We start from the raw sequence: 21,234 nt of genomic DNA on the forward strand, positions 1-21,234 counted from the left end.
TGGCAACCACACTTCCATTCTCTGCCTGAGAGTCTTTCTGTTTTGTAGATACGTTCACTTGTGTCATACTTTCAGTTCCACATGTAAGTGATAGCGTATGGTATTTGTCTTTCTCTGTCTGACTTGCTGCAAATGGCATTATTCCCCTCTTTTCTGTGGCTGAGTAGTATTCACTGTATATGCTGTGCATACCCCCTTCTTCATCCACTCATCTATGAACACTTAGGCTGCGCCTGTGTCTTGGCTATTGCAAACAGTGCTGCTATGAACATATTGGGGTACATGTACCTTTCTGAATTACAGTTTTGTCCAGATATATGCCCAGGGGTGAGACTGCTGGATCATATGGTAGCTCTATTTTTAGTTTTCTGAGGAATCTCCATACTGTTTTCCATAGTGACGGCACTAATTCACATTCCCACCATCTGCTGCCTTTTCTTACTTGTGCTGAGTTTTTCTTGGAAAGATGAGTAATTTCGATTGAAACCTGGACATATTGGGTCTTGTGCTATGAGACTCCGGATCTTATTTAAATTGTGTATTTTACAACCAGAAATCTCAAAGTGGTTTTAAACACCTGATTTTCAACAGACCACATTTAAAAAACATATGCTATGGTTTACTTACTAGTATGGTTCTCCATTTTTCAAGAAAGTGTCTTGTTCCTTTGGGCTTGCGCTTGCTTTTAACTCCTTCACGATTACTCTCGCTACACTAGTGCCTGTGTAGATCTCTCCAAGGAGCACCTAAAGCCAAAGATGAGAAACGCAACAGTTCTTCACAACGGTTTTCATTGTAACCATGCTATCTTCCCATTAAAACGTGCTTTAAGTGTCATATGGGGAAGTAGGGGAAGGAGGAAAAACAAATAATTGGAGGAGGATGAAAAGCTTCTAAAATTCCCATCTCTTTTCCGTTCTTATGCCAACAATTAGAAAAGGCTCTGATAAAGAAACAGAAGGCCTTCTTGGGGAAACTCACACACCCAGAAGCGCTGACGCTCACACTCCTACATGGTTTCAGGGGCCAATGGAGGTCAATTGATGCCACAGTGTGTAGAGAGATGTGCAATGTCACACACAGTAAGACTTAAGCAGCTTTGCATTCTAACAGTGTAACAGGAGGGAAAAAATGAAGGTGAGCAGACTTTACCTTTCCAAACCAGCCATTCCCAATTTCCTGTATGTAGTTCAGACTGTGGCGGGCAACTTGGGACTTCAAACCTTCTGTAGGAAAAAGAACATTTAAGAAGTAAAGATTAGTATTTAACAAAAAGACATAATAAGTATATTACCTATAAAGTACAAATGCTAATATAAATTTAACGTTTATGATAATAAAGACAGAAATAAATACTTAAGGGCTTCTCTGATGGCTCAGTGGTAAAGAAGCTGCCTGCCAATGCAGGAGACACAGGTTCAATCCCCGATCTGGGAAGATCCCACATGCTGCAGAGCAACTAAGTCCATGAGCCACAACTATCGAGCCTGTGCTCCAGAGCCCTGGAACTGCAACTACTGAGCCCTCCCAGAGCTGCTGAAGCCCGCACACCCCAGAGCCTGTGCTCTGCAACAAGAGACGCCGCAGCAATGAGAAGCCCCAGCGCGGCAACCAGAGAGAGGCTCCTGCTTGCGGCAATGAGAGAAAAGCCTACACCCGGCAACAAAGGCCCGTCAGAGCCAAAACATAAGTAAACAAAATTATTAAAAAAAGAAACTTTTAAAACTGACAGTTATTTGTGAAAAAGTATCCTGCCCTGACTCTGAGCTCCAGCACCAAATACTCCGATCAACAGCCCTGCTGTAACCACCAGTCACCACCACTCACTGGCCTTTACTTTTACGGGGGTTGGGGGTGGGGTGGGGAGTAGGGATCTCTGGAAACACTGAAACTCTTGCCACAAACTCCACCTCATCAGAACTCTGGAAGACGGTGAAGGTTTAGAGCAATCAAAGGGAACCAGGAGAAAGGCCACTGAAAAAGGGAGAATTTCTCTGCGGCCTTTCGTTCACCTACATCCCACCTCCCTCATAGCACATCTTAAAAACAAGCCATGTGCCAGAGTGGGTGCTGGTCCCAGAGGGAGCAGAGTGCCCTCCTTCCCCAGGAACCGTGTTTCTCTAGATCTGACAGGGGCTTCCCGGAAGGCCTGCTGCAGGGGCGCCTCTTCTTCCACTGAACTGGGCTCTATCAGGACGGGGAGGCTTCATGTGCCTCAAAACAAGGAAAGCCAGGTGGACAAGGTACTGCCCCCTGGGGCAGAAAACAACTGAGGCAACAGTACACCGACTGGAGCTTCCACGGAAAAGCTCAGTGAAAACTGGGGTGGGGGGAAGGAGCTCTTTTTAAAAAGCTATTATTACATATACGGGGCAACCTAGAGAGCCATGTGCATCCTCAGGGAAGGACATCTGCTCAGAAGAGACCTAAGAACAGAGGCGTCACCTCTGGCAGGAACTGAAGGCTAAGGCAGAGCTGTCAGCGGCCAGGCTGGGCACCTGCCCTGGCACAGAGTCAGGCTGTCAGAACCTAGACAGCATCTCTTCCTTGTTCCCTTTTTTTTTTTTTTTTGCATATCATGTTATTCAAAATATCCAGTTTTCAACAGAAAATTGCAAAACAAATAAAGAATAATAAATAATGGTACATGAACTGCTACAAAGGAAATTTAAAACAAAGTGTCCCTGAGAAAACAGACACTGGCCTTACTGGACAAGAGCTTAAACCACGTGTCTTAAACACGCTGAAAGGGCTAAAGGAAACCACAGGCAAAGAACCACAGGAAATTGAAAGAAGACCAATAAAGTGAGAGAAATTATTAAAAGGAGCCAAATAAAGTTTTAGAGCTGAAAGTGCAAGAACTGAAAAAAAAAAAAAATTTTTCACAAGAGGGGTTCAACAACAGATTTTGGATAATCAGTAAACTTGAAGGCAGGTCAAATGAGATTATCCAGTCTGAGGAGCAGGAAGAAAGAAACAAATTGAAATGTCAATGAACTTAAGTGTGACCGCCAGAATTGAGCTTCACCAAAGAGCAGAAGGCAGAAAAATTAGCAAGCAGAGGAGACCCACAGTCCAATCATTTTATGATTAGTAGCAAGGCTTCCTTTCTCAGGACTCAGAAGTTATTCATGGCAACATGACATCAGGATGGAAGGCCTTACCTACAGAAGGCTGGAACTGTGATGGGGCTGGTAGTGAGACAGTTGGTACTGAAAGTGTGAAGACTTCTGCTGGAGACTGGACAGAGGGCGTGTCTTCTGCTGGTGGTGTAAAATCAATCTCATCATCAAAATTATCTTCAAATTCCTAAAGCAAAGGAAGAGCGATGCTGTATCTAATATAAATCAGCTTGAGAGCAAATACCAAAGATACATGCTAACATGTAAGACATAAACATTTATTCACTCATTGGGAACACCCTGCCATAATTTTTTTTCCAATTCATGTTGCCTTCAAGCAAAAAGCATAAGTAACTGTGTTCTGTGACTCTAAACACAATAAATAAGATCTGAAAATCAATTATATCATATGTAACTTTTTAAACTGATCAACTTGGAAGTTAAATGCAACATTTTCTAAAATGACCCCAGAACTTCTAATTTCCAGGCTCAATATGTGAATTTTACTTATTTTTTAAATTTTTATTTTATCTTTAAACTTTACAATATTGTATTAGTTTTGCCAAATATCGAAATGAATCCGCCACAGGTATACCCGCGTTCCCCATCCTGAACCCTCCTCCCTCCTCCCTCCCCTACCCTCCCTCTGGGTCGTCCCAGTGCACCAGCCCCAAGCATCCAGTACCTTGCATCGAACCTGGACTGGCATCTCGTTTCATACATGATATTATACATGTTTCAATGCTATTCTCCCAAATCTCCCCACCCTCTCCCTCTCCCACAGAGTCCATAAGACTGATCTATACATCGGTGTCTCTTTTGCTGTCTCGTACACAGGTTTATTGTTACCATCTTTCTAAATTCCATATATATGCGTTAGTATACTGTATTGGTGTTTTTCCTTCTGGCTTACTTCACTCTGTATAATAGGTTCCAGTTTCATCCATCTCATTTAAAGTGAAAGTGTTAGTCACTCAGCCATGTCCAACTCTTTATGACCCCATGGACTGGGGCTAGCCAGGCTCCTCTGTCCGTGGAATTCCCCAGGCAAGAACACTGGAGTGGGCTTGCTGTATTCTTCTCCAAGGGATCTTCCTAACCCAGGGATTGAATCTGGGTCAGTTTAAGGCATTCTTTTTACTACTATTATTCACTTTCACAGATCTCTTTGCATACTGAATAAAAACATTTATTTTTCGATTGTGTATGTATTTCTGGTTTCTTGTAATTTCAATCAAAATAAAGACAGTTAAAAGACACAGAAAAGATATTTTTAAGTGAGTCCTATTCATCTTGCAAGAGTAACAATGCATAAACGTACTAAACTAGATAGAAAGACCATCAGGATCTGAACCATGAAGGTGAGTATTAAACTCTGAGGCACGTAAGTGCAGTAAACATTCTAAGAACGCCTGGCTTCCTAAAGATGGCGACTTTAAAATGGAGGCTGCACCGACCGAGCTGCGGAACCCTTTTAACTGACTCTGTCCAGCAGAAAGCTACCCTGACTCCTGCTATCATCACTCAGTGAGCTGGGCCTGTCTTGGTGTCCGTGTTAATTTAACATAGATACAGACGACTATCAAGGTCACTCATTCAGATAATTAATGAGCACTACCCCGCCAGGCGCCACGGCAGAAGCCGAACGAGACTGTCTTCCAGCCCTCTACGTGACCAAACTCTTTTGTACCACCTCCCTCGACCCCACCACGTGTACGGGAGAAGCTGCCGGGTGTAAGGATGGATGTCACTGATGTAACATTTTATGTCCTCATACCCGTCACAGGTGTTGCCAAATGCGTTAGGACACCATCACTGTCTACTGGGGAGGGGAGAGGAGGACACTCCAATCTGTGAGGTCACCCCTAAACAGAAGAGCTTCACCTGGTTTCCCCTTCGGACATTCCTCAAGATTCTCGTTTAAGAAAAGACTTCACCCATCACTCCTAACCTGGGCAGTGCGTGATATACCATTCAGATCAGATCAGTCGCTCAGTCGTGTCCTACTCTTTGCGACCCCGTGAATCATAGCACGCCAGGCCTCCCTGTCCATCACCAACTCCCTGAGAGAGGTAACACAGCTTAACAGCAACAGCGATGGGGCCGTGAGGGGACACTGGGTCACTCTGAGCTACGCCCTGCACTGCCTGGACGCGCTCCGGCAGGCCACCGGCTTGAGCAGGCTGCAGCCTCCTGGTCGGTAAATGACTTCCGGGGCCGATGGGTTCTGGAGCGCCACACTTCCTAGTCTAAAGGAAGACCGCGAGTGCTAGCCGGTGGCTCCCTCCTTCTCCCACGGTGAGGCTGGGGAGGGTCTTCTTCTTCCACGGTGAGGCTGGAGGGTCTTCTATCCAGTGTGGGCCCTGAGCCGCTGCAGCAGTCACCTGGGGAAGCCTGATAAACACACACTCCGAGTCTGCGTCGTCACGGACGCCCTGGGCCCACGCTGAGCGTCAAGGGGTGACAACGATTCAAGGCAAGAGTGAGGTCTCGTGGCGTGAGAGAGACTGGCTTTCGGTTTCAGAAACACTGATTGGCCTTCACGTCTGTCCCCAAAGGGCCAGGTGTCTGTGCGCGGCCCCTCAGCTAGACTGAGAGCCCGCCGCTGCGCCCCCAGGCGGTGCAGTCACCAGGGCCCCCCAGACGGGTCTGCACCGATTCCAGGGCCTCGGCGTTCATGTCCTCTGGGCGGGGAGTCTTCTAGAGACAATGACCCGTGCTAGGGAGTTTTCCTCCAGCCCCCTTCAGCCTTCCTCTCCCCGCAACATGTGTAACACTGGCGTCCAGCCAAAGGGACAGCACATCTCCCATCCTCAGAGCTGCCACCAAACCCAAGGTAAAGGGGACACACAGAGGAAACAGGTGTGAGGCTGGAGAGATAAGGTCCATGTGTCCACAGAAAAGGCTCCCCCCGACCCTGACCTCAGTCCTCAGGGCTCATGGGCAGCCCCACGACTGTCATCAGGCACTAAAGCTCTACCTGCAGGACCACTTTCTCTGCACACACACATCCCTCTTTTTCCCCTTCTTTCATGTACTCCTTTTTAATAAGTCTTCACTGAGCCCTAAAGCATGCCAGCTGCAAGTTCTAGAGAGGATATCCCAGCTGGTTTCCAGCAGACTCCGCCCAGAAGCTACCAGGCCAGCACCTCTATATTATCACACGCACAAACCCCACCACCACCTCCCACTCCGGGCCAGCTTTATTACCAGCACTGCTCTTTCCTGCTCCTCAGGGAGCTCAGGGCTTGAGGTAAACAGAAATATGATGCTCCTGACAAACAGAAGGCACTGGGGGTTCCCCTGGCTTCAGTGATTCAATAACCACAAATTCACCAGCACTTGCAAGTTTAGAAAAAGAATCAAAACTGGCCTTCTTCTCCCCACAGGCTTTACAGCAAGTGAACTGAATCACCGTTCCTTATTCCTCACTCAGCAAAACTTCCATTAAAACAGGTGGGCAGTTACTGTCCACGAGGCTCCAAGGCCAAGCTGGCACCTGCCGCCGGGGGGCCAGATGCAGATGGCCTACCGCACTGAGTATGCGACGCCTCACCCACGCACAGCGCTGACCGCTTGCTCCCATGCAGTCTGGGGCTCACGTGGCCACGACGACAGAGGTGAGAGCTAAGCAGCCCTGACAGAGACTGCATGGCCCACAGCACTTACTATTTACAACAGCTCTTTATTTCACTTTAATAGTTACTATCTGGCCCATTCAGAAAAAAAAAAAAAAATTGCCACCCCTGTTCTCCAGGGACCATGATATACAGCTATTCTATCGATAAACATATCAGGGGATGACTTTAAAAGTTCCTCCCATCTGTGCTCACCTTAAAGTCTATTTCCGGGTCCTTACAGCAGGATACACAGTTTGCAATTAACACTATTAATATCATTAAACTGCCCACAGAGAGGATCACAAAAGACATGGAAATTTCTGCAACAGGTGCCTCCCCTGGAAAGAGAAATAAACAATGTTAACACAGGCATTCCAAAATTGACTTTAATAAGCGAATCAATATATTTTCTGCCAGATATAAATGGGATAAATAATATCCCATTAATAATATGGGATAAATAATATCCCAGTTAATAAAATAATTCTCAAATGCTCAAGATAAAGCTGATGACCAACCTAGGAGAAGAAGTTGAGAGTCTTCTTTTTCTCTAACTTCTGATTTCGAAACAATTTTAGATTTACAGCAGAGTTAGACAATGCGGAGCGTACCCGTACACTCTTCCCCCAGCTTCCACTGCCTGAACATCCTACATGGCGTGTTTATCAGAGCTAAGACAACGACACGCATATTACACCACCAGCTGAACCCCCAACCGTACCTGGACTTTACCAGTTTTCCCATCAACACCCTTTTTCTTTGCCAGGATTCAACCGGGGCCACCGATGTTCCATTTACTCATCATGGCCCTAGTCTCATCCAACCTCTGATGTCTCTGTCCGCGCTTCAAAACTGTGATGCTTCTGAAGAATATCTGTCAGTGACTTTGCAGACTATCCCTCAACTGGACTTGCCTGATGTCTTCTCAGAACTGGACTGAGGTTACAAGTATGTGGGAAGAATCTAGAATACGGCCGGGCGAAACGTCCTGCCCGTGACATCGTATCTGGGGCACGTGATATTGGCACAGCTCACTACTGGTTACGTGAAGCCGGGTCCTGGGGTCCCTGGTGGAGACCACCACAGTGAACAGTCTCCTCTTCCTTTTGCACATTCCTCTCTTCAGAAGCCGGTCACGGAGTCCAGGGCACACGCCCAGGGAGGGGCATTCAGCTGTGCTTCTTGGAGGGACCGGTGTTACTGGGTGTGCAGGGGTAGGTTAAAATGACTACAGTCACTGATAAACGGGGGGGACGCGCTGAGGCTCTGCCCACACACTGGGTCTCTGGAAACCTCCACACTGTGATGTTCTAATCGTGGTTTTTCTATTTCCCTTAGTCCTTAAACACATATTACTTGGGACTCTTCTGTAAAGGAGAGCCGTCCCTCTTTCTGCACTTTTCAGTCATTGATAAAGTTATGAACTCATAGATATTTATTCTGTTCTATACTTCGGGTGATAAGCCATTATTCTCATGATTCTGCAGCTCAGATTGTTCCAGCTTTGGCCCCGCAGGGAGCTCTTTCAAGCTGACGCCTGGGTCCTTCGGACATGCCCCCCTCTTTTTTTTTTTTTAACCTCCAACACTTCCTTATTCTGGTGCTACAGGAGGCTCCAGGCTCCCCTTATATTTTCCCTCTTCTGGCTTTAGAATCAGCCACTTCTCCAGGGAGCCCCGGTCATGACAGAGAAACCGAACACAACACACCTGCGACGACGGCCTGTGACCCGTTTCTGCTTGGGGGCGGGGACAGCTCAGAATAACTTCTACATCTTTAGAGGGCTGTTTCGAAAAGAATCTGCAGTAGACACTGCATGTGAGCCACTAATAAGAAGCCTGCAACCCCTGTCGGGAGCATAAAGACTCTGACAGCTCACTTTCAGCACAGATTCAGTTATCTAGACATCATCTTATTCAAGTAGGCTTACTCTGAACCTTTCTATTTTTTGTTAGAGCAAATCGTTCAGTCTCACCTACTGGTGTTTTACAAAGAAATATACTTTTCTTTCTCTCCTGCTTTGAGATACAACATATAGCACAGTGTACGTTTAAGGTGTACAACATGATAATTTGATGTACGTATATATTGTGAAACAATTGCCACGGGAAAGTCAGAAACAAACTTTTCCACCTACGGCTAATTATGTGTTCAAAGGCGCCAAGGAGGAAGCCTGGAGACAAGTGAAGGAACGATGCCACCGTTTTCCTTAAACAAGACAACAGCACGTGAAAAGAAAACAAACATTGAGCACACTCCTATGTGAGTAAAACACATTCTCGAACATAACATGACTTCACTGAAGAGCAAAGAGGCCTGCACATCAATGCAGGACTAAATTCTTTTCCAACAACAAAAGGTCTATTTGAGAGAGAGCTCTGTGAAACCTGCTGTGTTCGGGGGTTCGGAATCCACTGCAGCCTTCCTTCCTAAAAACAACACCGTTAACCAAGGGTTGTCCAGAAGCTGCAAGCTCTAGACCAGCAAGACTGAACGCAGAGGGAAACCCACACGTGAACAAGGAAGACCACAGAACTCACCCACGAGGGACACTGACGTCCATCTGGGAATGCGAGCCAAGCGAGAAGCCCGAGCGCAGGGCCGGCCTCCAGGAACCGAGCCCAGCCTGGGCTGTGCTGCTCGCTGGTGCTGGCTCTCAGAACCGTCTCACTCCCCTGACTCGTGCGCTAAGGCCCAAAGACCACTTCTGAGGCTTATGCGGCAAAGCGCTCGCACATACGCTGTATCACACTGATCTTCAAGACGTGGTTTGCCCACTGCGGTTTAAGACCACCACATGTCAGGGGGATTTTATACTTGAGAGGAAGCGGTTTTCACTGGCAGCATTTCTTCTTTCTTAACGGCAGAAAAATAAGGGAATGTTATAACTGGTCACATCTGAGATATCACAAAGGCTAAGTGCTATTTTCATTTGATCATCAGGACACCAGCTCCGTGTCCCAAACAAGGACACTGACGTGCCCAGGAACACGAGGTAAGAAGGTGGCCAGGCCAGACTGGGTCCACAGTACTGGACAAAAGCCCTCCCCTCCGCCCCAATTCCCTCAATATCACACTGTTCCGTCTCGTTGTTTCTAACATTCAAAAACAGCCTAACCTAAGTGCTTCAGACGGAAGCCTCTCACTATAATTAGAGCAGTTCACAATTTTGGGGCTCCCCTTCAAACTCCACAGAGTGAACAGTAAACAACTCTTCCCTCTCTTTTCATCCTTTTTATCATTACCATCTATCATAACATTTGATCAAAACTGCCTGAGGGCCAGCTCAATGATCTGATTCATAAAACTATCTCCTCTGAGTCATCAGGTAGGCATGAAAAGTCATACCCGTGTTAAAAATAACTAGTCATGCTGAGTTTTGCCCGTCCATGATAATGTATTTATTTCTGTTATGACACTGCAGGGAGGGAGCTCAAACCCTCCCTGGACTCTGTGACAACCTAGAGGGGTGGGATGGGGTGGGAGGTGGGAGGAAGGTTCAAGAGGGAGGGGACATACACATACCTATGGCTGATTCATGCGGATGCGTGGCAGAAACCAACACAAGATTGTAAGGCAATTATCCTCTAATTAAAAATAAAAAAAAATTTTTTTAAAAGACACTGCAGGGACCTCTGCTCTGCTGGACTCAGATTTCTTCAATGTACACAAGTCTACTTCACCTCAGTGTCAGCCAGCCCACTGAGAGAATTCTAAATCAATAACCTGAAAAATTTACTAGGTAGCCTCGAGCAGAAATTTTCAGTTTTACCACTTCTAAAAACTATCTCGTTGACAGCATTTTTCTTTTGATTGACCCAAAATATTGTAATTTAAAAAGAGAGAAAAAAAAGCTCTGTATATCAACAAAGAAAACTTCCACAAAAAAAGAACTTGCATAAAATGAAGAAATCAAACCAGCCTCCCGTGGGCTGCAAGGTGAGCTGGGTTTGCACAAACCGCAGAGAGGAAGCAAATTCTAGACAAGAGGAACTACAAGGAAATCCCCTGTGGCCCCCAAGGTCAGACTACAAACCAGGCCCCTAGAAGGTTCCTCGTTGTGACAGTTAAGCAGGTTGGAACTGTAAAGAAAGGCAGCTTTCCTTTGACGTTCTCAGGCTGAAGCATTCAGAAACGTGTAAGTCAAACCAATCACTGCCTAAGGAAAAACGTCAATAATGACAGGAGTGTCTCCTCCGCACATCGAGGCCGCCTGGCTGATTACAAACTGGGAACAAGGATAATGAGAGGTTTGGGGTGCTTCGTACGCCTCCCCGAGACTCCGATGCAAAACACACAGCATCTCAAAGGTATAGCCGGTGTAAGTTTTCATTTTAGTTCCCAAACCATTTTAATAGTTATCTATCCAGCACTTGATTTAATAAGTTAAAAATCTTGAGAGACTCAAAGAGGTAGGTGCATATTATCTGTTTTACAGACAGGTAATCTGGGGAACACGATTTCTCAGTAATGACTCAGAGTAAGGGAAGTGTGCCACCCGATCATTAATTCCACCATTATAAAGCCCTGCCCAGAAGCCCCATCAGAACTTGAATATATGCATAATCAACCGAAGAGTCACCTGTGAATCCATTTTCAAATTAAATTACAATTTTTCAAGGTTCAAAGATAAAAAAGAAATGATGATCAGTGTCAAGATCCACAGGGGATTGCGACGTGCTGGCCTTCTCATTCTGTCACTCCCTCTTCGGTTACCAGCTGATACGCTTTTACAAAGAAAACTGCCTCCTATTTACTATTCGGTTGCTCAGGGGTTAAGTCATAAAGGGTGAGACTGAAGCTTCAAATTCTCTAATCATACAGTTCCTCTATCCACCAGTCCCTATCCTGAAGCTACTTAGGGACCTGCCAACATTCGTTCCAACACTCTCACAAGCTGGAATTAAGATTGCCGGGAGAAATATCAATAACCTCAGATACGCAGATGACACACCACCCTTATGGCAGAAAGCGAAGAAGAACTGAAGAGCCTCTTGATGAAAGTGAAAGAGGAGAGTGAAAAGTTGGCTTAAAACTCAACATTCAGAAAATGAAGATCATGGCATCCGGTCCCATCACTTCATGGCAAATAGATGGGGAAACAATGGAGACAGTGAGAGACTTTATTTTCTCGGGCTCCAAAATCAATGCAGATGGTGACTGCAGCCATGAAATTAAAAGATGCTTGCTCCTTAGAAGAAAAGCTATGACCAACCAAGACAGCATATTAAAAAGCAGAGATTACTGCTTTGCCAACAAAGGTCCATCTAGTCAAAGCTATGGTTTTTCCAGTAGCCATGTGTGGATGTGAGAGTTGGACTATAAAGAAAGCTGAGCACTGAAGAATTAACGCTTTGGAACTGTGGTGTTGGAGAAGACACTTGAGAGTCAAACCAGTCAACCCTAAAGGAAATCAGTCCTGAATATTCACTGAAAGGATTGATGCTGAAGCTGAAATGCCAATACTCTGGCCACCTGACGCGGAGAACTGACACATTGGAAAAGACCCTGATGCTGGCAAAGACTGAAGGCAGGAGGAGAAGGGGATGACAGAGGATGAGATGGTTGGATGGCATCACTGACTCGATGGACATGAGTTTAAGCAAACTGCCGGAGTTGGTGATGAACAGGGAAGCCTGGCGTGCTGCAGTCCATGGGGTCGCAAAGAGTTGGACACGACTGAGTGACTGAACTGAACTGAACATTCGCTTCATTAACATAAATTCAGGTGTGGTGGGAGGGGCTTGTCATTAATAACAGATGCTATCATTCCTCCCAGTAAGGAAATGCCCAGGGCTTTAGGAACTCTGGGCCAGAAAAGGGGACAAAGACCAAATGGATATTTCCTTTTATGTCACAGGTATATATAGCCTAGAAAAGGAATCAGGAAACTATGGTCAGTTTGGTCAGGAAACTCCTGGTCACTACCAATAGCTCAAAATGCTGCCCACTGTTAGTTCTGGTATGGCCTGCTAGCTAAAAATAGTGTTTACATTCTTAAATAGTTGTTTCAAAAAAAAACAAAAAACAAAAAGAATAGTATTTTGTGGTGGTTGTTGTTTAGTCACTAAGTCATGTCTGACTCTTTTGCTGCGAACCCATGGACTATAGCCCACCAGCCTCCTCTGTCCACGGAGTTTCCTAGGCAAGAATACTGGAGTGGCTTGCCACTTCCTTCTCCAGGGGATATTCCCCACCCAGGGATGGAACCCATGTCTCCTGCATTGGCAGGTGGATTCTTTACCATCTGAATCACCAGGGAGCATTATGCATGATGGGACACTCACTACCAATAGCTAATAATGCAAAAGAGCCTCTTGATGCGGAGAGAGAAAAAGAAGAGAGCGAAAAAGCTGGCTTGAAACTCAACATTCAAAAAACTAAGATCATGGCATCCAGTCCCATCACTTCATGGCGAACAGAAGGGGGAAAATTGGAAGCTGTGACAGATTTTATTTTCTTGGGCTCCAAAATCACTGTGGATGGTGACTGCAGCCATGAAATTAAAAGACTCTTGTTCCTTAGAAGGAAAGCTATGACAAACCTAGACAGCATATTAAAAAGCAGAGACATCACTTTGCTGACAAAGGTCCATATAGTCAAAGCTATGGTTTTCCCAGTAGTCATGTACAGATATGAGAGTCGGACCATAAAGAAGGCTGAGGGCCGAAAAATTAATGCTTTTGAATTGTGTTGTAGAAGACTCTTGAGAGTCCCTTAGACTGCAAGGTGATCAAACCAGTCAATCCTAAAGGAAATCAACCCTGACTATTCATTTGAAGGACTGATGCTGAAGCTCCAATACTTTGGCCACCTGATGTGAAGAGCTGACTCACTGGAAAAGACCTGATGCTGGCAAGATCGAGGGCAGGAAAAGGGGATGACAGAGGATGAGATGGTTGGATGGCATCATTGACTCAATGAACGTGAATCTGAACAGACCGTGAAGACAGGAAGACCATGAAGGACATGGAAGCCTGGTGTGCTGCAGTCCATAGGATCGCAAACAGCTGGACACAACTTAGCAACTGAACAATAATGATTCAAAAAGACAATCTGACATTATGTGCCTCCAGATGGAGAAACACACCATCACCCACTACAGAAGTACTGCCCAAACCAAAAAACCCAATAGTAACAAAATATCAAACTTGTATCTGACCAAGCCTCCAGGTCTAAATACCAATTAACAGGAAATAGAATAGTGGAATGCATTGAATTCCATAACAAGAACATAACCAGCAAAATTCAGGTTACGAAAAACACTCAAGGAGAAAAACCTGATGGATTACAAGGAGAGAAAGAAAGATGAAGAAGGAATGAGAAGAGAGTTTAAGAAAGACATAGCAACAAAGTACAATGTACAGGTGTTATCTGAACATGATTCAAAACCGTAAGAAAAAAAAAAATGACGACACTGAGACAGCTGGCAATCTGTGCACTGACAGGTGACGGCATGAGAGAAGCATGGTTTAGTTCTCCCGGGAACAGTGCGACACTGCTTCTGTTCTTAAGAGTAGTCTTAACCTCTTACAGATGGTGACCCACTTAGCTATGTCTGAAATTCACTTCAAGGTAGTATGAGGGTAGAGAAAGTGATGGGGGTAGCATGAAGCAGGCTGGGTGAAAGGTGCGTACACGGGAACTCACTGTAGCCCGTCTGGTCTTATGTATGTTTGAAGTTTTCCATTTATTAAATAATTTCTTCACATCTATTAAGTAAAGCTTAAATAGGGGGGAAAAAAGTAGCTATAACAATTTACAATCCGTGTGTTAGTTTGCTGGAAACGCTGTCCCGGAGCACGAACTGGCACAGACAGTTCTGGAGGCTGCAAGTCCCAGATGAAGGGTGGGCAGGGCTGGTTCCGCGGGGCTGTGGGACGCGGCCTGCGGCTGCCTGGCATCTTTACACGGCCTTCCCCCTGCGCCTGTCTGTCTCTGTGTCCAAATGTCCCCTGTGCACAAGGACACGCTCATGCTGAACCACAGCCCTCCTCACAACCTCATCTTCACCTCGTCACCTCTGTAAGACCCCGTCTGTAAATCAGTTCACACTCTGAGTTATCAGAGGTTAGGGCTTCGGTGCATGAATTCGGGATAGGTGTTCGGTTTAACCCATCTGCAGGCCGTACGTTTAAATGAAAACAAAAAAAATCAGCAAGAAAGAGAACAGGTCAGGACAGCGTCACACGAGGTCACCAGCGGGCCAGAGAGGGCGCCTCCAGGGAGGACGCCAGGGGTGCTCTGTGTTCTCATCTGTCTCAACAGAAGGGTTTCCTGGGTCATCAGCCCAAAGTCCAAGCTCCTTAACAAGCCGTGCAGAGTCCCCGGCCCTCTAGACCCTGGCCAGGCTCTCCACCGGGAGCAAAGGCACTCCCAGTCCTTCCAGATGGACCCTCTGTCACCTCAGCCTTCAAGTTCACCTTCTCCCCCTCCCCCAAAATCCATCATAGACCTACCGGTTAACAGGATAAATTCAGACTTTTGGGGTCAAACAAATAAGACCAAAAAGTAGCATTCCTTGTGCTCTTGCTCAGCAAGGGTTCTCCCATCACCACACACTCTCAGTCCACAGCCTGGGGCCCCGCCCCCGCCAGTTTTCCACTGGCTCCTCAGCTCACACACAGCTCCCCACACACTCTTCACCTGTCCGTTCTGCAACGCCTGTTTAGCCGCAAAACTCTTCCATGTCTTAAAAGCTGCGTTTGCCGGAGCCGACGTTCTCCTGTGATGAGAATCTGACCCACACGCCCCGCTCTCTGCAGGTCTCCTCTCCCGTGAAGCCGCCAGAGCGGTCCCGCCGGCGGCAGCAGGAGGCTCGGAGGCCCCTCTCCCGCATGGGCGCCGGACGCGGGGAGGGCCCCCGCACACAAGGAGCCCCCGGGGCCTCCTCCGACACTGGGAACGGGAACCGCAACGGCCGCCTTCACAGACGCAACGCCAGCTCTGCGCAGGTCTGAACGCGGGGCGGCAGCCTGCCCGAACCCCGTAACGGATCACCACGGCCGGCAGCTTCCGCGACCGCCGCGCACCCTGCAGGCTGGAAGCCCAAGCCCCAGGCCGGCGGGGCCGCCTCCTCCCAAGGCCTCCCCTGGGGCCTGCAGACCGCGGCCGGCTGCTCGCGAGCGTCCGACGGCTCTTCGCTTCAAACCTCCTCTTCGAGCGAGGGCCCCAGGCATACTGGGTTAGCAGCTAACGGCCTCGTTTCTAACACAGTCACTTCTTCAAAGGCCTGGTCCTCCGATACAGTCACCTTTCCAAGCTGGAGGGGGCTCAGCTGGGCCCCTAACACGGTGAATGGATTGATTTAGGAACACCGTCCCCGCTGGCAGGGGACCCCTCGTTGTCGGCATCAGAGACAAGTATCCACTGCCTTCCCCTTCCTTGCTGGCAGAGGTTCCACAAAGACCCAGAAGCCAGGACATCAACAACCCAGAAGAACACACCACGCGGTGTGGTCATCAGTGGCGTGCTCTCCAAGGTCAGCCCAGCCCCCTTTGCTCAGCTGCAGACGTGGTGCGCTTTGAGTACCTGGGAATGAGATTATTTCAGATGAAGCTGCTGTTTCTCTCAGCTGTTTCCAATAAAATCTGTTACCAGAGGCTCGTTTCATTCCAATTTTAAAAGCACTGACGAGGACGGAGGCTACCGCAGAAGAGCGACGCAGCATGGTGGCATGGCTTGGTCAAGGGAATGCCAGGTTTAGATGACGCCCGCCAGGCGCTGAGGCCCCACACCACAGGAAAACGGCGGCAGGAGCCACACTTACAAACCAGAACCTTAACTAGGCTGACAGCATAGCCGACGTGCGGAGTCATCCACGGTGTCGGATGTTTGTAACACTCTGAGTCAGGACCTCCCTGAGGTCGGGGACGCCAGCCCACCAGGCAGCACTGGTCCGAGAAGCAGAAGCGCAGGGCCAGTGTCCCAGGGCTTCGTCCCTCACAACCGCTCCCTTCGGTGCACCACTGACGTCGAGAGAAAGGGACATTCGGGCTTTCCATGCCACTTCCCGCTGAAGCCTGCAGCATCATGCAGGCAAGTCAATGGCAGTACTGTGTTCACAACACTTAGCTAACGCTTTCTGCACAGAAGGCCAAAAAGGAAATGAGAGATGACCTAGATGCTCCTTACCTCCCAGGCAGGGCTGACCCTTAACGTCCTAGAAAAACGTGCCCACCTGTTTCTCTAAAATTTCCTACAACACCCTGATGAGGCGAATGGTCTTAGAACCTTTCTGACAGGAATTCCTAAGGTCTAACTTAAAACTCTTGCCAATATAATTAAAACACATTTCCAGGCAAAGTGTGTTTAAAACTTCTCTCTTCAGAGAGGAAGCAGATGGTGTCTGGATGCTGTTGGACTGGCCAAAGGGACGGATGGACTGGGGCAGGGGTACAGAAAATTCACTGTACTTTTCTACTTTCACAAATGTTCAAAATTCTCCATAATAAAGCACTACCTTCATAACTAAGCCGGAAACTGCTTACACCAGTGGACAAGGTTCTGCAGAGCATCAAGGGGAGAGTACCGAGGGTCTCCTACCTGATAATGCCCTGATTTTTGTCTTTATATTATACAGAAAACCAAACCTAATCACAATTTAACCCAATACAACTGGGTGTTTCCAGACACTTAGGCGTCCAGCCCAAGACAAGAGACCTACAGATAATCAGAGGAGTCCTGGGGCCAGCATGTCTCTCGTGGAAACGGCTATTCCATCACCCAACTGTGAAGTTCACCCATCAGGAAGCGACCCCAACCCCCAAGATGTTGGCTCATTCAGCAAGTGTTCACCAAGCATCTCCTGCAGGACAGACACAGCTGCAGGTTTCAGACGCACGGAAGTGGGAAGAACGGAGCCCTGCACTTGCAGCGTCTGCTCTCCTGCAGGGAGATAGACCACAAGCAAATTAAAAAGCATACAGTACCTGGGATGGTGATGAGCCATGTGGAAAAATAAAGCAGGGGAGACTGTCAAGTAATCAGGGAACACATTCTCATATTAGGGAATTCACATGAGAGATGATGGTGGTTTGGCCCCAGGTGGTTAGGAAAACAGCTAACACTTAGCAGTGCTTACTATGCTCCAGGCACTGTTTTAATCTCACCAACCCCACAGCAACCTTCTGTGGCTGGGGTGGGGGTGTCTATCTGAAGCCCCACACTAAAGAGAAGAAGCTGAGCCTTGGAGAGGCAGAGCTGCTTCTCCCAGGTCACAGAGCTCCCACGGGGTGATGCCCAGATGAGTGGGGAGCAGGAGGCACGCCTCATTCCGGGGCAGTGGATTGGGGATGCCCAGGACGTGGGGGTAGGGGCGACACAGAGTGTGAGGGGAAGGGTCGTGGAGGACCTCCCATCAGTGCCCCTCACTCTTCAACACAGGCAGGCTCTCAAAGATGACCTGACGTCTGAGAAAACCCTCCTGAAAAACGGTCAAAGCAAGTGACGGACCCAGAGAGAGAAAAGGGGGACTTGAAGGAGGCAGACGATACAAGGGTTTAACAACAAAAAAAAAAACTATACAAAACTATAATTAATACCCTCAGAAATATAAGAAGATACTACACTCATGAGAAGATGCTATTTAGAAGGGGGTGGGGAGGAAAAACTCCTGGAAATAAAATGTAATAGAAAAAAACAAAGACAGCCGCAGAGAAGCAGGAAGAGATGAAACACGAACAAAAAGCGTCAAGACTCACTCCAAGGAGCCCAGCACTGAACCAACAGAAGTCCCAGAAGGGAAAGAAAAGGGATCTTTTAAAATGTGTGACGAGATTCTTCTGGAACCACACCCTCTCTCCACATTCAAGAGACCCGCAGAGCACCTGTCTGGGTGAGTGGGGCGAACGGCAAAGACTCACGCCAAGGCATCGCCTTGCCACTTTCCGGAACGCAGAGACGAGGTCCCCAAAGCTCCCATCCCGGGAGGGGAACCGAGGGCACGCAGGCAGGAAGTCAGGTGCCCAGGGCCCGGCAGCAGAGCCCCCGCCTGGGCCTGGCCCGGGCACAGCCGCTGAGCGGAGATTCAACTCTTGCTGAGGAGGGCGGGACGAACTAATGACACACGCACGAAAAACTCAGGAAATGACAACAACGTCCAGGAAACACGAGACATGTCAGAGAAATTTAATCATCAGAAACACGATAGGGCCAGCTGTGAATAATCTGTAGTCATAAAAATATGAACGCTGAGTGCTGATTTAACCAAGAAGTGTAAACAATGATGCTGAGAAGGGGAAGAGTGTATGGGTACATACATTCTCTTCTTCCACGGTAGAAACTCAGTATCTACTTAAACCAAGGAACAGTTCTTCAGCAAGATGAGGGGGAGCAAAGAGTAGGGATGAGGAAGGACAGGACAGGGGCTCACCAGGCTATTTTTATCATAAGCTCCGGAACACTTTCACTTTACAAACATCCACGTGCATTAACTTATACAAACAGAGCACACAGGGGTAACAGAATAGAAAACAGAGGCGCTGGGGCGGGGGGACAAAATTTAAGGAATGGGATAAAGAAACAGGGTCAAACAGGAATGACGATGCTGTGGACACAGATGGAGACAAGGGGCACAAGCTGCACAGAAAGCAGACGAGGACGGCATTTTAAAAGTGACTTGGAAAGAAACGTGGTGATCAATAGCAAAAGAACTGAAAGAATGGTTTGCACTTTTTTTTTTTTAACTACTCCTGAGGCCCTTGGACTGCAAGGAGATCCAACCAGTCTATCCTAAAGGAAATCAGTCCTGAAATACTCATTGGAAGGACTGATGCTGAAGCTGAAACTCCAATACTTTGGTCACCTGATGCGAAGAGCTGACTCATTTGAAAAGACCCTGATGCTGGGACAGATTGAGGGCAGGAGGAAAAGGGGACGACAGAGGATGAGATGGCTGGATGGCATCACTGATTCAATGGACATGAGTTTGAGCAAACTCTGGGAGTTCGTGATGGACAGGGAGGCCTGGTGTGCCGCAGTCCATGGGGTCGCAAAGAGTTGGACATGACTGAGCGACTGAACTGAAAACTTATACTAACAAAGTTATTCAAAAGTAGAATAAAGCTATGATACAGAAAAATATACACGTTAAATAATCATCTAATATAAGTAAACCAGGAGAGGGTCCAGGACAGAACCCGGAAGCTGCTGCAGCTGCCTGAGCCCTGGGAGGAAGCAGAGCTGAGGAAGCACAGGGTCAAGGTCACCCATCAAGGCGCTGGTCTTACAGAGCTGAGGAAGGTGTGTCCAGGACGCCAGGCACATTTCCTGACACCTGCCCGAGACGCTTCACCATGCGTACACAAGCCATCTGCTCACCAGCACTCTTCCTGGGATCCACAGCCTCCAGCAGATTCCTGACAGGGTCCAGGCCTCATCAGCACTGATTTAATCACAGCACCTGAAGTACTTTTCGTGTTCACAAGTGAGTATTTACAAGTTTATGATTAGATTTCTTTCAAGTCAGAAATATTTTTTATCACCTTTAATTAAACACTGCAACTCAACTCAGAGGCAGCAGTGGTTGTTCTAACAAATTAAAAAAAAAAAAAAAGAATGTGCTTTTCTGAGCCTTATTATGGAAGTCGGCATGTCAGTCTCCTAACTCATAAGGAATTATATTTACTATTTCAAGGGTCAATTAAACAATAGATACCTCTGAATTTCACCTAGGACTTTCAGATAAAAAAAACGGAAATAAATATCCAGAGGAAAAATAACCGGGAGCAGCCATGCACGTGCATCACTCTAATCAAAGTGTCCTGTGAGCACGAGGCAGAGCACCTGAGAACTGGGCGGGCAGGCGTCAGGTCCCCTCAGCCCACGATGAAGTCCGGCTCTGATGGCTCCACGGCGTTGAACTGACTGCTACCCGTCTCAGGGCCCCACCTCCCTCCCCTGAGAACTGGCCTTTCTGCTCTGAAGTTCTCACACAAAGATTTTATAAGTCCAAACCTGGACGAGTCCACCAAGTGTCTCACTTGAACAGTGAGTGAAAAATGGTGAAAACTGGTTATCAGATCTTTTATTGAAGTTAATTTTTTTTTTTAAAAAGCAAACCAAGTTGAATTACAGACTTCTGGCGTGTACCCTGGCAGCAGGCCTCTGGCGGAGTGTTCTCAGGGCACTATTTTCGTTAAGTTTGTTATTTTTCAGTGCCTCACCAGCAATCAGTGTCCGGGTGCGCTGAGTTTTAATAACGGTCTAAAGTCAGAGTCGGGATGGGGGGGGAGGGTGCGGGGGGTTCTGGGCCCGGAACCGGCAGGCTGCATCCTTGGAAAGTAACACTTGCTGCTGACGCTGAACCGCTCCAGGAGGCACACTGCCAGGCAGCCCTGGGAAAAAGGAGTTTTTTTTTTTCCTGTTGGAAGGAGCGCAGGTTGAATTTATGGAGGGTTCTGAGGAAGAATCTGCAGCGTGAAAGATGCTTTAAACTTAAATTCAGAGACTAATCTGAGAGGTAACCAGTAGATCACAACCTTCAGTTTTAC

At 47.4% G+C, this 21,234-nt stretch overlaps 1 protein-coding gene across 4 annotated transcripts in view; it reads right to left on the reverse strand.

Annotated features, from left to right (window-relative positions):
- LMTK2 (lemur tyrosine kinase 2) overlaps positions 1 to 21,234 on the reverse strand; it is a 75,086-nt gene that overhangs the window by 43,258 nt on the left and 10,594 nt on the right. For 2 of the 4 annotated variants that reach the window (XM_070780201.1, XM_070780200.1), the window contains exons 2-5: positions 6,956 to 7,080; positions 3,165 to 3,309; positions 1,153 to 1,226; positions 628 to 746 (exon numbers count right to left, since the gene is read on the reverse strand). In XM_070780201.1, coding sequence (XP_070636302.1) covers positions 628 to 746; positions 1,153 to 1,226; positions 3,165 to 3,309; positions 6,956 to 7,080 — 463 coding nt within the window. Of the gene's footprint in view, positions 1 to 627; positions 747 to 1,152; positions 1,227 to 3,164; positions 3,310 to 6,955; positions 7,081 to 9,282; positions 15,770 to 21,234 lie in introns of those variants that run through there. The other 2 variants (XM_070780203.1, XM_070780202.1) reach the window with 2 other exon arrangements.

The sequence above is a fragment of the Bos indicus genome, chromosome 25 (genome assembly GCF_029378745.1).
Source record: "Bos indicus isolate NIAB-ARS_2022 breed Sahiwal x Tharparkar chromosome 25, NIAB-ARS_B.indTharparkar_mat_pri_1.0, whole genome shotgun sequence".
Classification (NCBI taxonomy): domain Eukaryota; kingdom Metazoa; phylum Chordata; class Mammalia; order Artiodactyla; family Bovidae; genus Bos; species Bos indicus.